This window comes from Bombina bombina, chromosome 4, assembly GCF_027579735.1.
Source record: "Bombina bombina isolate aBomBom1 chromosome 4, aBomBom1.pri, whole genome shotgun sequence".
In the NCBI taxonomy this organism is placed as follows: domain Eukaryota; kingdom Metazoa; phylum Chordata; class Amphibia; order Anura; family Bombinatoridae; genus Bombina; species Bombina bombina.
Genome location: NC_069502.1, coordinates 845,683,406 through 845,701,991, shown reverse-complemented (window position 1 = coordinate 845,701,991; position 18,586 = coordinate 845,683,406). Strand labels below are relative to the sequence as shown.

Sequence of the window (18,586 nt, the reverse complement as noted above, 5' to 3'; positions counted from 1 at the left end):
AGCAGCAGTGCTTGTCATGAGAGCATACTGAGGTAGGCACAGGAGTGTGTTGTATATATAGCAGCAGTGCTTGTCATGAGAGCATACTGAGGTAGGCACAGGAGCGTGCTGTATATATGGTAGCAGTGCTTATCATGAGAGCATACTGAGGTAGGTACAGGAGCGTGCTGTATATATGGTAGCAGTGCTTATCATGAGAGCATACTGAGGTAGGCACAGTAGTGTGCTGTGTATATATAGCAGGAGTTTGCTGTATTTATGGTAGCAGTGCTTGTCATGAGAGCATACTGAGGTAGGCACAGGAGCGTGCTGTATATATAGCAGCAGTGCTTGTCATGAGAGCATACTGAGGTAGGCACAGGAGCGTGCTGTATATATGGCAGCAGTGTTTGTCATGAGAGCATACTGAGGTAGGCACAGGAGTGTGCTTTATATATGGCAGCAGTGTTTGTCATGAGAGCATACTGAGGTAGGCATAGGAGTGTGCTGGATATATAGTAGCAGTGCTTGTCATGAGAGCATACTGAGGTAGGCACAGGCGTGTGCTGTTTATATGGTAACAGTCCTTGTCATAAGAGCATACTGAGCTAGACTGAGGAAGAGCATTGCTTGTCATGAGAGCATACTGAGGTAGGCACAGGCGTGTGCTGTATATATAGTAGCAGTGCTTGTCATGAGAGCATACTGAGGTAGGCACAGGCGTGTGCTGTATATATGGCAGCAGTGCTTGTCATGAGAGCAAACTGAGGTAGGCACAGTAGTGTGCTGTATATATGGCAGCAGTGCTTGTCATGAGAGCATACTGAGGTAGGCACAGGAGCGTGCTTTATATATAGCAGCAGTGCTTGTCATGAGAGCATACTGAGGTAGGCACAGGAGTGTGCTGTATATATAGCAGCAGTGTTTGTCATGAGAGCATACTGAGGTAGGCACAGGAGCGTGCTGTATATATGGCAGCAGTGCTTGTCATGAGAGCATACTGAGGTAGGTACAGGAGTGTGCAGTATATATGGCAGCAGTGCTTGTCATGAGAGCATACTGAGGTAGACACAGGAGCGTGCTGTATATATAGCAGCAGTGCTTGTCATGAGAGTATACTGAGGTAGGTACAGGAGTATGCTGTGTATATATAGCAGTAGTGCTTGTCATGAGAGCATACTGAGGTAGGTACAGGAGTGTGCTGTATATATAGCAGTAGTGCTTGTCATGAGACCATACTGAGGTAGGCACAGGAGCGTGCTGTATATATGGCAGCAGTACTTGTCATGAGAGCATACTGAGGTAGGCACAGGAGGTTGCTGTATATATGGTAGCAGTGCTTGTCATGAGAGCATACTGAGGTAGGCACAGGAGTGTGCTGTGTATATATAGCAGTAGTGCTTGTCATGAGAGCATACTGAGGTAGGCACAGGAGTGTGCTGTATATATGGTAGCAGTGCTTGTCATGAGAGCATACTGAGGTAGGCACAGGAGTGTGCTGTATATATAGCAGCAGTGCTTGTCATGAGAGCATACTGAGGTAGGCACAGGAGTGTGCTGTATATATAGCAGCAGTGCTTGTCATGAGAGCATACTGAGGTAGGTACAGGAGCGTGCTGTATATATAGCAGCAGTGCTTGTCATGAGAGCATACTGAGGTAGGCACAGGAGTATGCTGTATATATAGCAGTAGTGCTTGTCATGAGAGCATACGGAGGTAGACACAGGAGTGTGCTGTATATATGGCAGCAGTGCTTGTCATGAGAGCGTACTGAGGTAGGCACAGGAGGTTGCTGTATATATGGTAGCAGTGCTTGTCATGAGAGCATACTGAGGTAGGCACAGGAGTGTGCTGTATAAATAGCAGCAGAGCTTGTCATGAGAGCATACTGAGGTAGGTACAGGAGTGTGCTGTATATATAGCAGCAGTGCTTGTCATGAGAGCATACTGAGGTAGGCACAGGAGTGTGCTTTATATATGGCAGTAGTATTTATCATGAGAGCATACTGAGGTAGGTACAGGAGTGTGCTGTATATATAGCAGCAGTGCTTGTCATGAGAGCATACTGAGGTAGGCACAGGAGTGTGTTGTATATATAGCAGCAGTGCTTGTCATGAGAGCATACTGAGGTAGGCACAGGAGCGTGCTGTATATATGGTAGCAGTGCTTATCATGAGAGCATACTGAGGTAGGTACAGGAGCGTGCTGTATATATGGTAGCAGTGCTTATCATGAGAGCATACTGAGGTAGGCACAGTAGTGTGCTGTGTATATATAGCAGGAGTTTGCTGTATTTATGGTAGCAGTGCTTGTCATGAGAGCATACTGAGGTAGGCACAGGAGCGTGCTGTATATATAGCAGCAGTGCTTGTCATGAGAGCATACTGAGGTAGGCACAGGAGCGTGCTGTATATATGGCAGCAGTGTTTGTCATGAGAGCATACTGAGGTAGGCACAGGAGTGTGCTTTATATATGGCAGCAGTGTTTGTCATGAGAGCATACTGAGGTAGGCATAGGAGTGTGCTGGATATATAGTAGCAGTGCTTGTCATGAGAGCATACTGAGGTAGGCACAGGCGTGTGCTGTTTATATGGTAACAGTCCTTGTCATAAGAGCATACTGAGCTAGACTGAGGAAGAGCATTGCTTGTCATGAGAGCATACTGAGGTAGGTACAGGAGCGTGCTGTATATATAGCAGAAGTGCTTATCATGAGAGCATACTGAGGTAGGCACAGGCGTGTGCTGTATATATAGTAGCAGTGCTTGTCATGAGAGCATACTGAGGTAGGCACAGGCGTGTGCTGTTTATATGGTAGCAGTGCTTGTCATGAGAGCATACTGAGGTAGGCACAGGCGTGTGCTGTTTATATGGTAGCAGTGCTTGTCATAAGAGCATACTGAGGTAGACTGAGGAAGAGCATTGTTTGTCATGAGAGCATACTGAGGTAGACACAGTAGATATTTATCATGAGAGTATATTGAAGTAGGCTTAGGAGTGTGCAGTAAATACAGTGCTCCAGACACGTGCAAACATCTGAGCATACTTGGGTATTTTGTCATGGGAAGAAGATAAATTTGAGCAAAGGATACCAAGAGAAAAAGGAAAGTGTAATAACATAAGTAGCATTGTTTAAGACAAATATAAACTAATGAACAAGTCCAACAAAGTTATTTTAAGATAGATATATAATAAAGGTAATGTAATTGGTGCAGACCCAAGAGGACTATATTTATTTAGACTAAACAGATAGGTATCAAGGATATAGTCAACCTTGTATATAAAGAATGGGACTTCAGTACTCTCTTAATTAGTAATAACCTAGAATTATTTTATTTTATTCATATACATCCATTGATGGGCATTCTCTGTTATTATGGCATACAAAACACACACATATACAGTATATCCCTAAAATAAAGTGCAAATAAGTGACATCTAAAGTGCAAATGTGAATAACCACATAAAAAATTCATAAAGGCAGGTCTGGCGTCCCAGAAAATTGACTTGTTACATGCAACACCCTGCTGCACCAAGCCCTGTATACTGACAGGCTGACAGATTTTGCTCTTTACAAAGTGCCTTTTAGTGCAGGCTTATATTCGGTAATACACCAACAGTTCCATAATTTGATGTTTAAAGTAAGCGGTCATGCAAGCATAAAGCATATAAGCATGTAAGCGCCCTGACGAAGCCCCGTTGTTTAGCCAATGGGAGTGAAACGTACGTAGGTGTTGGCAAGGCCCTCTGGTACCCGATGTTTGACTTGTGAATATTTACATGTGCCGATACGAAACGGAGACTCTACAGCTCGTTACAGCGACCAGTCATGTTTTGATATGGCTTGCAGCACTGTCCTTCTAATGTGGAACCAAACACGCTAAGGAGAGGTATCACTTTGTTGTAACAGATACGGAACTGCTTACGTGGAGCTTGCTAGATGTTGCTTGCTGTCCGGATTGTTTAGTCTGCTGACAACTGACCTCCTGCTATTTTCATGCCATTTCTCTTTGCATGCCATGACCTATATTTCACCTAGTTGCTTACTCACTTGCATGACCGCTTACTTTAAACATCAAATTATGGAACTGTTGGTGTATTACCGAATATAAGCCTGCACTAAAAGGCACTTTGTAAAGAGCAAAATCTGTTTTGGAACTGTTTCTTATGCCAAGCACAATTGGGCTACTACTTTACTATTTTATATCTGCCGTACATGCATAGATCCCCATGATAACCTGCCCAGACACAGCCTGTCAGTATACAGGGCTTGGTGCAGCAGGGTGTTGCATGTAACAAGTTAATTTTCTGGGACGCCAGACCTGCCTTTATTAATTTTTTATGTTGTTATTCACATTTGCACTTTATATGTCACTTATTTGCACTTTATTTTAGGGATATATATGTGTGTGTTTTGCCATAATAACAGAGAATGCCTATCAATGGATGTATATGAATAAAATAATTTGTGGTTATTACTAATTAAGAGTGCTGAAGTCCCATTCTTTATATACAAGGGCTACTATATCCTTGATACCTATCTGTTTAGTCTAAATAAATAAGTAGCATTGTTTGTTTTTACCCTAGCTGTGTGCGTCTACAGACAACGTCACTGTGTGCAGAACTGAGGCATCTAATATTCTGTTACCGCTGGTTACATAAACTTCTTATATACATTATGGTGCAGCACTTAAGTGCGTAGCTGGGGGCAGAACTTGTGCTCTTGCAAATGGATGACATTCTTGCAAACCTATTGCCATGTTTGCTCCAGACACACTCCTGTTTTGTTTTGTTTTTTTGTGATCCTTTTAGCTAAATGATTAAGCTTACACAAATTGTGTAATAAACTAAATCAGAAAGAACAAACGTCTGTTACATAAGTTTATATTACACCCTGTACTGTGCTCTATCAGGTAACTTCCTGCTGTAATTACAGGGCGTCTAGAGGAAAACACGGGCACTGGGCTATTAAATGTGAAGGAAGAGGATGAGACAGATGACATGAATAGTCATCAGACTGAAATACATTGCTCCCTCCCTGCCGGTGAGTAGTAATATGTGAGAGTCTGCCGGGGCTGTGCACACAGTTACTTACTGCTCTCCCTCCCTACCGGTGAGTAGTAATACGTGAGAGTCTGCCGGGGCTGTGCACACAGTTACTTACTGCTCTCCCTCCCTACCGGTGAGTAGTAATACGTGAGAGTCTGCCGGGGCTGTGCACACAGTTACTTACTGCTCTCCCTCCCTACCGGTGAGTAGTAATACGTGAGAGTCTGCCGGGGCTGTGCACACAGTTACTTACTGCTCTTCCTCCCTACCGGTGAGTAGTAATACGTGAGAGTCTGCCGGGGCTGTGCACACAGTTACTTACTGCTCTCCCTCCCTGCCGGTGAGTAGTAATACGTGAGAGTCTGCCGGGGCTGTGCACACAGTTACTTACTGCTCTCCCTCCCTGCCGGTGAGTAGTAGTATGTGAGAGTCTGCCGGGGCTGTGCACACAGTTACTTACTGTTCTCCCTCCCTGCCGGTGAGTAGTAATACGTGAGAGTCTGCCGGGGCTGTGCACACAGTTACTTACTGCTCTCCCTCCCTGCCGGTGAGTAGTAATACGTGAGAGTCTGCCGGGGCTGTGCACACAGTTACTTACTGCTCTCCCTCCCTACCGGTGAGTAGTAATACGTGAGAGTCTGCCGGGGCTGTGCACACAGTTACTTACTGCTCTCCCTCCCTACCGGTGAGTAGTAATACGTGAGAGTCTGCCGGGGCTGTGCACACAGTTACTTACTGCTCTCCCTCCCTGCCGGTGAGTAGTAATACGTGAGAGTCTGCCGGGGCTGTGCACACAGTTACTTACTGCTCTCCCTCCCTGCCGGTGAGTAGTAGTATGTGAGAGTCTGCCGGGGCTGTGCACACAGTTACTTACTGTTCTCCCTCCCTGCCAGTGAGTAGTAATACGTGAGAGTCTGCCGGGGCTGTGCACACAGTTACTTTCTGCTCTCCCTCCCTGCCGGTGAGTAGTAATACGTGAGAGTCTGCCGGGGCTGTGTGTGCACACAGTTACTTACTGCTCTCCCTCCCTGCCGGTGAGTAGTAAAATGTGAGAGTCTGCCGGGGCTGTGCACACAGCTACTTACTGCTCTCCCTTGTAGTTTACTGTCTGGTTTATAAGCGCAGATAACACAATGAGCCTTGTTTAGTTCATGTTGTAGTTTTATACTGGAATATAGCAGAGCACAGCCCAGAAAAGAAAGCTTTATGCTAAAAAGTAAAATAATAGAGAGCAAGTACCACAGTGTGTGTATTTAGTGCTATTCTCTGTCTGGGAAACACCCAAACTGTTTTATGGTAAAGTTATAAAAACTAGATCATGGAATAGAAAAACAGAATCTGCTTTATTTTTACAGATGAAGATAACGCTGATATAGTGAAAGTTGAGATAACAGAAGAACTGGAAGCACCAGATGTGGAAAGCAGTGAGAGTATCAGCGCATGTGAGTGTGCACGTGTGTTGTGTCTGAGGGACACAGGAGACAGGTGGGTGTGCACATATGTTGTGCCTGAGGGATGTAGGTCAAAGGTAAGTGTGCATGTATGTTGTGTCTATGGGATATGGGTTACAGGTGAGTGTGTGTATGTTGTGTCTATGGGTTACAAGTGAGTGTGTGTATGTTGTGTCTATGGGTTACAAGTGAGTGTGTGTATGTTGTGTCTATGGGTTACAAGTGAGTGTGTGTATGTTGTGTCTATGGGATATGGGTTACAAGTGAGTGTGTGTATGTTATGTCTATGGGATATGGGTTACAAGTGAGTGTGCATGTGTGTTGTGTCTATGGGATATGGGTTACAAGTGAGTGTGCATGTATGTTGCGTATATGGGATTTGGGTTACAAGTGAGTGTGCATTTATGTTGTGTCTATGGGATATGGGTTACAAGTGAGTGTGTGTATGTTGTGTCTATGGGTTACAAGTGAGTGTGTGTATGTTGTGTCTATGGGATATGGGTTACAAGTGAGTGTGTGTATGTTGTGTCTATGGGATATGGGTTACAAGTGAGTGTGTGTATGTTGTGTCTATGGGATATGGGTTACAAGTGAGTGTGTGTATGTTATGTCTATGGGATATGGGTTACAAGTGAGTGTGCATGTGTGTTGTGTCTATGGGATATGGGTTACAAGTGAGTGTGCATGTATGTTGCGTATATGGGATTTGGGTTACAAGTGAGTGTGCATTTATGTTGTGTCTATGGGATATGGGTTACAAGTGAGTGTGCATGTATGTTGTGTCTATGGGATATGGGTTACAGCAGGTGAGTGTGCATGTATGTTGTGTCTATGGGATATGGGTTACAGCAGGTGAGTGTGCTTGTATGTTGTGTCTATGGGATATGGGTTACAAGTGAGTGTGCGTGTATGTTGTGTCTATGTGAGATGGGTTACAGGTGAGTGTGCATGTATGTTTGTGTGTGAGGTACGTGGGTTACAGCTGAGTGTGCATGAATATTGTGTGTGAGGTACATAGGTTACAAGTAAGTGTGCATATATCTTGTATGAGGCATGTGAGTTACAGGCAAGTGTGCACATATATTGTGTGTGAGTTACAGGTGAGTAAGTGTGATAGTCTACTAAATAATTCTCTTGTGTGCACATTAAATTTTGGGTCATCACATGACTTTTTTCTTTTTAAACGAGAGTCCACAGCTGTATTCATTATTTTTGGGAATTAAGAACCTGACCACCAGGAGGAGGCAAAGACACCCCAGCCAAATGCTTAAATACCCCCCTCACTTCCCTCATCCCCCAGTCATTCTTTGCCTTTCGTCACAGGAGGTTGGCAGAGAAGTGTAAGAAGTTTGAAAGATAGTCTCTTATGGAGGTTAGTACTCTTCGAAATAGGACTTGAGTTTTAAGTAATCCTGTCAGCCTCTCAGTGAGAACATGGATGAAAGTTAGAGTCCGGAGAGGCACAGAGTGTCGTCTCTGCGAAACCATCCCGACTCATGTTAACAGCTCCATAGCAATCAGCGTTGACGAGTTTCGCTGCCTGCCTTTATTCACTCAAGTCCATGTCAGAAGCGATACTACTATCTGTCACACTTGAAGGATCGTGTTTCTGTTCCACGGCGTAAATTCCGGTAAGATCGTTTCATTTTATTTCAATATGGGAATATAATGTTAACGAAATAAGTCAGGGTCCCAGTGGGACTCCATTTATCTTTTGGAAACGAGGGTTAATATCTCCTGTGGGGGGTTATTGAACAGGGGGGACTTTAATCATGTTTGTTATGTGACTCTATCTGCTAATGTGTAGTGATGTTTAGGCTCAGGGCTATTCAGAACATAACAGCCTTATCATCAGACGGAGCGGTCCTTTTGGACTGGTGCGCCTTTTTTGCTAAACTCACACGGTGCACCTCGTGACCGGGTGTGGTGACGCTGTATTTCCATTTACGTACTTTGAACGAGTGACGATGGAGAGAGTCTGTTCATTAGTTGTCTGGTTCACAGGAGGTGGTGAGTGCCCCAGCCATTGGGGGTGTAAGGTGGCGTTTAGCGTTTGTCCATATTTGCAATCTACAAGTTATGGAGGATTCTGATTTTTTTAGAGACAGACATCTCCAACTCGGAGTTATACGTTCTGTGAGGAGTATGAAATGGCCCGGGGTTATCCATGCCCATCAGTTATGTTCCGATTGCCGTACTAGAGTACTCTCTTCCCCTGATTCAGGGAGCGTAGAGTGTGTTGAGCCATCCGCCCCTGAGGATTCCATGTCCAGTGAGGCGCGTGCCCCAGCATTCTTTTGCTACGCAAGCAGGTGTCCCTATAGCCGTTACTCCTTCTCCAGAAGGTGGCTTGTTTCCTCCAGAGGTTACCACACAGTTCCGCATGGCCATTTCTATGGCGCTAGCGCATTTGTATCTCCCAAGAGAAGTATTTCTAAGATACTGTCCGTGTTCTGTTAACCAGGGTCCGTCGAGCGTGAAATTTCCTGAGTCAGTTCGACCTTCTGGGGAAGCCATAGGGTCTCTGAGGCTTCAGGGGTCCCTCCCTCTGGGCCGGGGTCGTCTATCGATCCGGCGGGGGAACATTTTGCCTTCTGTTATAGACTAGCACGCCTTCGTGTTCTACTAAGGCATGTTTTGGTGGTGCTGGAGGATTCTGGTCCTACTGGGCCGAAGGATCGCTAGTTTTCTGTGTGGAGTGCAAACTGGGTTAGACGTAGGGGGATGAAGCCAATCTCCTTCACGTCTCCATCTTTCTTTTCTTTTTAAGTATCTGTTCCAGTTCTGAGCTTAGGAGAATGGGGCCTCTAATCGGCTGGTTCCGTTGGCGTACCCATTCTCCTTGGGCGTTCACCCGTGGGTGCGGCCTTCATTTTATTTAATCCGGTTAGGATGTGTTTAATTTGTTTTACGAACCTCATGTTTGTTATAGTTTCCATTTTGGGAACGCGTCTTCTCTGGAACTGATACTTACGATTTTGTGGTCACATGGGCACTTCCTAGGAAGATGCACAGTACTATATAATACATAGTTATGTTTATAGTTTATCGGCCTTCAGGGCCTCGATTTTCCTTGGACCCTGGACAGTTTTCGAGTGTTCTCGTGCCAGGCAGGTCCTGGTTAGGCACTAGATGCTGTTCCTTATGGTTCATGTCACCCACGTTGGGTGCTGAGTTGTTCACTTTGGTAACTAATGGGCAGTTACTGGGTCCTTTCAGGTTTTTAACCCCTTGTTTCTAAATGTTACAGTTTTTTTGTTGGGTGTTGTTTTTTTTTTCAGGCTGTGCTGCCCTTAGAAGGGGCCGCCTTCTGTACCCACCCTTTTGTTTGTATTCAGTATCCTCTCTAGCTTGGGTATTGTTTTCCCAAAAGTAATGAATGCAGCTGTGGACTCTTCCCGTTTAAGAAGAAAAATTGAAATAATGCTTACCTGATAATTTTCTTTTCTTCTGACGGGAAGAGTCCACACCTCCCCGCCCGTGCTTTATCTGTGAGGCGGTGGTATTGTTTTTTTTCTTCTTCTGGCACCTTTTTCACCCTGCTATTTCTTCTACTGTTCCTTGTTCCCTTGGCAGAATGGCTGTGGGATAAGCCTTTGGCTGGGGTGTCTTTGCTTCCTCCTGGTGGCCAGGTTTCTTATTTCCCAAAAGTATTGAATGCAGCTGTGGACTCTTCCCGTCAGAAGAAAAGAAAATTATCAAGTAAGCATAATTTAAGTTTTATATATAATGAGAGATACATTGATACATTCCACCAGTACTTCAACTTACACATATGCATGTATATTCTTATTGTATAGGCCGTATGGATGTGACGTCTTCAGAGGGCTCAGCTGTTGAGTGCAGAGGAGAACCATATGTGTTTGATTACGTGAAGACTGAGGAGGATGAAGTTCCTATAACTACGGCTACAGGTGATTAGCGGTAATTAACACCTTAACCGCCGATGTACCCTGTACATCAGCAGTGGTTAACATACCCCCAAATATCTGCCAGATATAGCGCAGGTCTGCGCTATATTTGTATATCTCTGAAAGTAAGGTATGCAGTCCTAGCACAGCTTCACCACTGCCGGAGAAGCTGCACTATTTAAACCCTGAACGACCATGGACGTATAGGGTACGTCTATCATTAAGGGGTTAAGCTGCTCCTTTAACAAAAGATACCATTCTCATGGTAACAGACGTACATTGTAAAGTTGTATAAAATTACACGCTCTATCTGAATCATGAAATAATTTCTTTATTGTTTTTTACATTTTACTTCAGGTCTCCAAAAACACTAACAGCTAGATTACGAGTTGTGCGTTGGGGTAAAAAAGCAGCGTTAAGAGGTCCTAACGCTGCTTTTTTACGCCCGCAGGTATTACGAGTCTTGCAGGTTTAGGGTCACCACACACTTCTTTGGCCTTACCGCAAAATGACTTACGTAAACTTTGTAAAGTCATTTTTCTATGGGACTTCCATAGCACTGGTATTACGAGTCTGTCCTGTGAGGCCAAAAAGTGAGCGGTAGTCAGTAGTTATGAGTTTTATGGTACAACGCCGTACCATAAAACTCATAACTAAAGTGCTAAAAAAGTACACTAACACCCATAAACTACCTATTAACCCCTAAACCGAGGCCCTCCCGCATCGCAAACCCTATAATAAAAATTTTAACCCCTAATCTGCAGCTCCGGACACAGCCGCCACCTACATTATATGTATTAACCCCTAATCTGTTGACCCAACATCGCCGACACTTACATACTATTTATTAACCCCTAATCTGCCACCCCAATGTCGCCGCAACCTACCTACATTTATTAACCCCTAATCTGCCGCACCCAATGTTGCCACCACTATATTAAAGTTATTAACCCCTAAACCTAAGTCTAACCCTAACCCTAAGACCCCCCTAACTTAAATATAATTACAATAAATGTAAATAAATATTACTATCATTAACTGAATTACAGGTGGCCCTCGGTTTACAACGGTTCAATTTGCGCCATTTCAGAATAACAACCTTTTTTTCCAGTCATGTGACTGCTATTGAAAAGCATTGTGAAGTAGTGCATTGATTAAAATAGCCAGTAGGTGGAGCTGTCCGCTTGTGTTGCAGCAAAGATATGCAAGCTAAGCAAACAAGCAAGCTGAAATTAATCAGTGTAGCCAGCTAGACCTGAGCTATCGAGCAGTTTTCAAAGGAACAAGATCTTCCTGTCTGTAAATCAGTCCAGATTGGAATGCATAGAAAGAACGGTTTGCAAAAAAAATGCAAGTAAAGTCTGTGTTGTATGATTTTTTTTAATTAGGTTTATAATGCTGTTTTAGCAAATGTTTTTGTTCATTTAAAGGGACAGTCTACACCAGAATTTTTATTGTCTTAAAAGATAGATAATCCCTGTATTACCCATTTCCCAGTTTTGCATAACTAACAAAGTTATAATAATATACTTTTAACCTCTGTGATTATCTTGTATCTAAGCCTCTGCAAACTGCCCCTTTTTTCAGTTCTTTTGACAGACTTGCAGTCTAGCCAATCAGTGCCTGCTCCCAGATAACTTCTCGTGCACGAGCACAGTGTTATCTATATGAAATACGTGAACTAACACCCTCTAGTGGTGAAAAACTGTTAAAATGCAATCTGAAAGAGGTGGGCTTCAAGGTCTAAGAAATTAGCATATGAACCTCCTAGGTTATGCTTTCAACTAAGAATACCAAGAGAACAAAGCAAAATTGGTGATAAAAGTAAATTGGAAAATTGTTTAAAATGACATGCCCTATCTGAATCATGAAAGGTTTATTTTGGCCTAGACTGTCCCTTTAACTTAGTTTAATTATATATTCTGTGTCTAATGCTGTTTAGCATTTAAAGTCTTCATTTCAAAGCTTTAAAAATAATGTATTGGGTGTTAGGTTCCAGGCCCCTCTTAAAATTGTCCTCACTAACTCCCTCACTTCCCATTGACTTACATTATAAACTGGGTTTCAGTTTACAACGGTTTCGATTTACAACCATTCCTTCTGGAACCTAACCCCGGCGTAAACTGAGGGCTACCTGTATTCCTATTTCAAACTAAATACTTACCCATTAAATAAACCGTAAGCTAGCTACAATATAACTAATAGTTACATTGTAGCTAGCTTAGGGTTTATTTTTATTTTACAGGCAAGTTTATATTTATTTTAACTAGGTAGAATAGTTATTAAATAGTTATTAACTATTTAATAACTACCTAGGTAAATAAAAGACAAATTTACATGTAAAATAAAACCTAACCTAAGTTACACTAACACCTAACACTACACTATAATTAAAGAAATTAACTAAATTAAATACAATTCCCTTAATTATATTAACTAAAGTACAAAAAAAAACCCCACTAAATTACAGAAAATAATAAACAAATTACAGATATTTAAACTAATTACACCTAATCTAATAGCCCTATTAAAATAAAAAAGCCCCCCCAAAATAAAAAAAAAACCCTAGCCTAAACTTAACTACCAATAGCCCTTAAAAGGGCCTTTTGCGGGCATTGCCCCAAAGTAACCAGCTCTTTTACCTGTAAAAAAAAAATACAAACGACCCACCACCCACACAACCAACCCCCAAATAAAATACTATCTAAAAAAACCTAAGTTCCCATTTGCCCTGAAAGGTTCTCTCTCTTGCCACCCAAACCATAACCTAAAAATAAAACCCACCAAAACACCCTTAAAAAAAACCTAACACTAACCCCCTGACGATCCACTTACTGGGAGAAGTCTTCATCCAAGTCGGGCGAAGTGGTCCTCCAGACGGGCAGAAGTCTTCATCCAGACGGAATCTTCTATCTTCATTCATCAGGAGCGGAGGAGGTCCATCTTCAAGACATCCGACACGGAGCATCCTCTTCATCCGACGACTAAAGCTGAATGAAGGTACCTTTAAGTGACGTCATCCAAGATGGCGTCCCTTAGATTCCGATTGGCTGATAGAATTCTATCAGCCAATTGGAATTAAGGTAGAAAAAATCCTATTGGTTGATGCAATCAGTCAATAGGATTGAGCTTGCATTCTATTGGCTGATCGAAACATCCAATAGAATGTGAGCTCAATCCTATTGGCTGATTGGATCAGCCAATAGGATTGAACTTCAATCCTATTGGCTGATTGCATCAGCCAATAGGATTTTTTCTACCTTAATTCCAATTGGCTGATAGAATTCTATCAGCCAATCGGAATCTAAGGGACGCCATCTTGGATGACGTCACTTAAAGGTACCTTCATTCAGCTTTAGTCGTCGGATGAAGAGGATGCTCCGCGTCGGATGTTTTGAAGATGGACCTGCTCCGTGCCTGATGGATGAAGATAGAAGATGCCGTCTGGATGAAGACTTTTGCCCGTCTGGAGGACCACTTCGCCTGGCTTGGATGAAGACTTCTCCTGGCTTCGTTGAGGACTTTGGCCCGGCTTGGATGAAGACTTCTCCCGGTAAGTCGATCTTCAGGGGGTTAGTGTTAGGTTTTTTTAACGGTTTTTTGGGTGGGTTTTATTTTTAGGTTAGGGTTTTGGCGGCAAAAGAGCTAACTGCCCTTTTAAGGGCAATGCCCATCCAAATGCCCTTTTCAGGGCAATGGGGAGCTTGGTTTTTTTTAGATAGTATTTTATTTGGGGGGTTGGTTGTGTGGGTGGTGGGTTTTACTGTTGGGGGGGTTGTTTGTATTTATTTTTTACAGGTAAAAGAGTTGATTACTTTGGGGCAATGCCCCACAAAAGGCCCTTTTAAGGGCTATTAGTAGTTTAGTTTAGGCTAGGTTTTTTTTTTTTTTTTTTTTTTGGGGGGGGGGGGCTTTTTTTATTTTAATAGGGCTATTAGATTAGGTGTAATTAGTTTAAATATCTGTAATTTGTTTATTATTTTCTGTAATGTAGCGTTTTTTTTGTACTTTAGTTAATTTAATTTAGGTAATTGTATTTAATTTAGTTAATGTATTTAAGGGGACACTCAAGTCAAAATTAAACTTCACGATTCAGAGAGAGCAGCAATTTTAAACAACTTTCCAATTTACTTCCATTAACAAAATGTGCACAGTCTTTTTATATTTACACTTTTTGAGTCACCAGCTCCTACTGAGCATGTGCAAGAATTCACAGCATATACGTATATGCATTTGTGATTGGCTGATGGCTGTCACATGGTACAGGGGGAGTGGAAATAGACATTAACTTTGCAATTTATTTTAAAAAAATCTACTACTCATTTGAAGTTCAGACTAAGTGCTATTGTATTGTCTTTTTATCAGGAATTTGTTGGTTATGCAAATCTACTGTATTTACTGGTACTTTAATTATAACGTAGTGTTAGGTGTTATTGTAACTTAGGTTAGGTTTTATTTTACATGTACTTTTGTATTTATTTTAGCTAGGTAGTTAGTAAATAGTTAATAACTATTTAATAACTATTCTACCTAGTTAAAATAAATACAAACTTGCCTGTAAAATAAAAATAAACCATAAGCTAGATACAATGTAACTATTAGTTATATTTTAGCTAGCTTAGGGTTTATTTTACAGGTAAGTATTTATTTAGTTTTAAATAGGAATAATTTAGTTAATGATAGTAATATTTATTTAGATTTATTGTAATTATATTTAAGTTAGGGGGTGTAAGGGTTAGGGTTAGACTTGGGTTTAGGGGTTAATAACTTTAATATAGTGGCGGCGACGTTGGGGGCGGCAGATTAGGGGTTAGTAAATATAATGTAGATGGCGGCGGTGTCCGGAGCGGCAGATTAGGGGTTAATAATATGTTGGCGATGTCGATGTGGCAGATTAGGGGTTAATAAGTGTAAGATTAGGGGTGTTTAGACTCGGGGTTCATGTTAGGGCGTTGGTTGTAGACATAACTTTTATTTCCCCATAGGAATCAATGGGGCTGCGTTAAGGAATTTTACGCTGCTTTTTTGCAGGTGTTAGACTTTTTCTCAGCCGGCTCTCACCGTTGATTCCTATGGGGAAATCGTGCACGAGCATGTACGACCAGCTCACCGCTGACTTAAGCAGCGCTGGTATTGGAGTTTGGTAATGAGCAAAATTTTGCTCAACGCTCACTTCTTGTCTTTTAACGACGGGTTTCTGAAAACTCGTAATACCAGTGCTGCATGTAAGTGAGCGGTGAGTGAAAACTGCTCGTTAGCACCGCACAGCCTCTAGCGCAAAACTTGTAATCTAGGCCTAAGTTTCCAGTGTTATTTTGTAATGTGCTCGAGTGTTACACTTATGTCGCCAATGTAATATGAGTAATAGTAGCAAATCCTGCGCTATCAATTTAAAGTATAGGATTCGCTAAATAAATATTAGCCTCGTTAAAGGGACATGAAACCCTTAATTTCTTTTTAAAGACACGATGAGTCCACGGATTTCATCCTTACTTGTGGGATATTCACCTCCTGGTCAGCAGGAGGAGGCAAAGAGCACCACAGCAGAGCTGTTAAATAGCTCCTCCCTTCCCTCCCACCCCAGTCATTCTCTTTGCCTACGTTAGTGATAGGAAGAGGTAAAGTGAGGTGTTAGTATAGATTCTTCAATCAAGAGTTTATTATTTTTAAAGTAGTGCCAGAGTGTGCTGCTTTTGTTCTAGGGTGTAGCCGTAGTCCATATCAGTCTCTACAGTAGAGCTTTTGGTGGCTTTAAAGCAATGGGAACTTGTGGGACATAATTCTCACTGTGCCTCCCATACATTGATGCTGCCCTTATCCTGATGGCCTAAGCAAACTTAACTCAGGCTTTATCTTTATCCACAGGGCTATGGGAGGGAGAGGACCTCCTAAACCTGCTGAGCTGCCCTGTTGTCGGCAGATTTTAAAGGTAAGTGCTGACTTTTATTCTGGGTCTGAGGTAAAGAAAAAATTCAGGACAGAAGAAGTGACGCACTTTACTGGGATACATATCTCCTATGTATGTATGAAAGGGGATCCTGTGACAGCTTATTTCTATCAGGCACTGGGGCTGAGAGAGAATAGAAGATGGGCTTGTTATATCAAGAGTATTTATTCCCTTTCACCGAGCTGGAAAAAATATGAACAGGCTCAGGAGGGGTGATGCTTGGTGTACTGTGGCCTACATCTAAAAACACTAATGGCGACCGGGAGGTTGTGTGTGGCAACGCCCACGACGGGCGGGGTTATGTATGGCGCAATTTTCCGATCTCTGGGCTCCATTAAACAATAGGAAATCAGAGTTATGGGTTATCATGCCCACGAGGGGCGGAGCTAGGTTTGAGCCGACTTAGACGGCTCTTGGTCCATTTATTCCGTTCATCGGAAGGAAAGAGGAAGTGTTGTTTTTCCTTACTATAAAAAATGAGAAACAGAGGGGCGCCTCATGTGTGGTATCGTAAATAAACACAGGATAACAGATTTAGCCAAATGGGTACTCACACACTTCAGGAGCACACTTATGTGCTGGTAGAGGCCGGGTGCAGATTTATGGGGGTGTAGCAGCTCACCCGTGCAATGGCGTTCTCAATTCTGTGATGCTGGGAATGTAATAGGAAAAAAACACTACATGTGCAGACTGTTAGAGGTACAACCAACGATATTTGTTCAATTATGTAGGTGGGTACTCACATATTCTCAAAGCGCACCAATGTGCTTGTAGAAGCAGGCTGCAGAATTAAACAGGTGTAGCAGCTCACCCAGACAACAGGTACTGTTATAAAGCAGTGGACAAGATGATCCAAACAGAGTTGCATAAAATATCAGGAGCAGTTATGTGCAATTAAGGAAAAAGGTAGGTCGAAGAATCCACTCAATAAGTAAAAATAATGATTGTTTAATAAAAACAGGTTAAAAAAACAGGTTAAAAAAAACAACACATAGGTTTGTTGCGCTAAGTGGATTGGAGGGGTTCACAATATTACCCCAATAGTTGCAACGCGTTTCTCGTCCCCCCCTTCTTTTTGTGATTGGGTCACAATTTGTTATGTTTTTCCTTACTAGGCACAGTACTCATTGCTATCATTTAGTTCCGGATAGCGCTACAGCTGCGTTCCAGATTTGCATAGGAGTTCTAAGTGTCACTGAGTTGTATGACTTTTTAGTAGTGGGTACTGGTGGATGAGCACCTCAGCATGCTATATCTGAGGTGTAAGTAAATGCTTATTTGCGTGCTAATCTGGCTCATTTTTTTTTGCGCACAGGAATAAAACGTTACAGTTTAAAATATGGTATCTTTATTAAAAGAATTTAAGATGTTTATTTGTTTAATTTATCCTTTGTGAAGCTTAGGATAGAACAAGACCACACTCAAAGATAAAGAGTTACTTTTTTAATTTAAAGAAACAGTAACGTTTTTTATATGGTATGGCTGGGTCAAACTGAGGGTATAGATGGAAAGTTATTCATGCATCTTCACTGTTTGACTTAATAATAATAAAGATGCGTTTCTTTTTAACATTTAAAGGGACAGTACCACTTGCCATATACTGATTCTTTTTGCAATTGGTTAAGTACCTTTTATTCCATTATTCTGCTATATGTGAGGCAGGGTGATAGAAACATAGATATTGACAGCAGATAAGAGCCATAGGCCCAGCAAGTCTGCCCGACCTTACCTAACAGTATAAACTTATCTAGTTCGTAGGATAGCCTTATGCTTGTCCCATGCATTTTTAAAGTCTCCCACCGTGTTTGTTGCTACTACCTCTTGAGGAAGTTTATTCCATAAATCAATCACTCTTTCTGTAAAGAAGTGCTTCCTCAAATTACTCCTGAATCTACTACCCTTTAGCTTGAGCTCATGACCCCTTGTTCTTGAATTTTCCATTTTATGTAAAATACCCACAGCCTCAGTTTTACTAAACCTTTTAATGTACTTGAAAGTTGCTATAATATCACCTCTTTCCCTTCTCTCCTCTAAGCTAGACATATTTAGCTCATTGAGCCTATCCTGGTAAGTTTTATTTTGTAGACCATGTACCATTTTGGTAGCCCTCCTTTGCACAGATTCAAGTTTGTTAATATCCTTCTGAAGATATGGCCTCCAGAACTGCACACAATACTCAAGATGAGGCCTAACTAATGATCTATAAAGTGGCATAAGAACCTTACTATTTCTGCTGCAAATACCTCTA

At 42.1% G+C, this 18,586-nt stretch overlaps 1 protein-coding gene across 5 annotated transcripts in view; it reads left to right on the top strand.

Annotated features, from left to right (window-relative positions):
• The window catches only part of LOC128657258 (gastrula zinc finger protein XlCGF26.1-like), a 438,901-nt gene that overhangs the window by 302,471 nt on the left and 117,844 nt on the right, over nucleotides 1–18,586 (top strand). Inside the window, exons 3-5 of one of the 5 annotated variants that reach the window (XM_053711532.1) lie at nucleotides 4,917–5,024; nucleotides 6,385–6,471; nucleotides 10,281–10,394. The exons of 2 other annotated variants lie outside the window; for them this stretch is intronic. In XM_053711532.1, coding sequence (XP_053567507.1) covers nucleotides 4,917–5,024; nucleotides 6,385–6,471; nucleotides 10,281–10,394 — 309 coding nt within the window. The remainder of the gene's footprint in view (nucleotides 1–4,916; nucleotides 5,025–6,384; nucleotides 6,472–10,280; nucleotides 10,395–18,586) is intronic. 2 more of the 5 variants (XM_053711534.1, XM_053711533.1) reach the window with 2 other exon arrangements.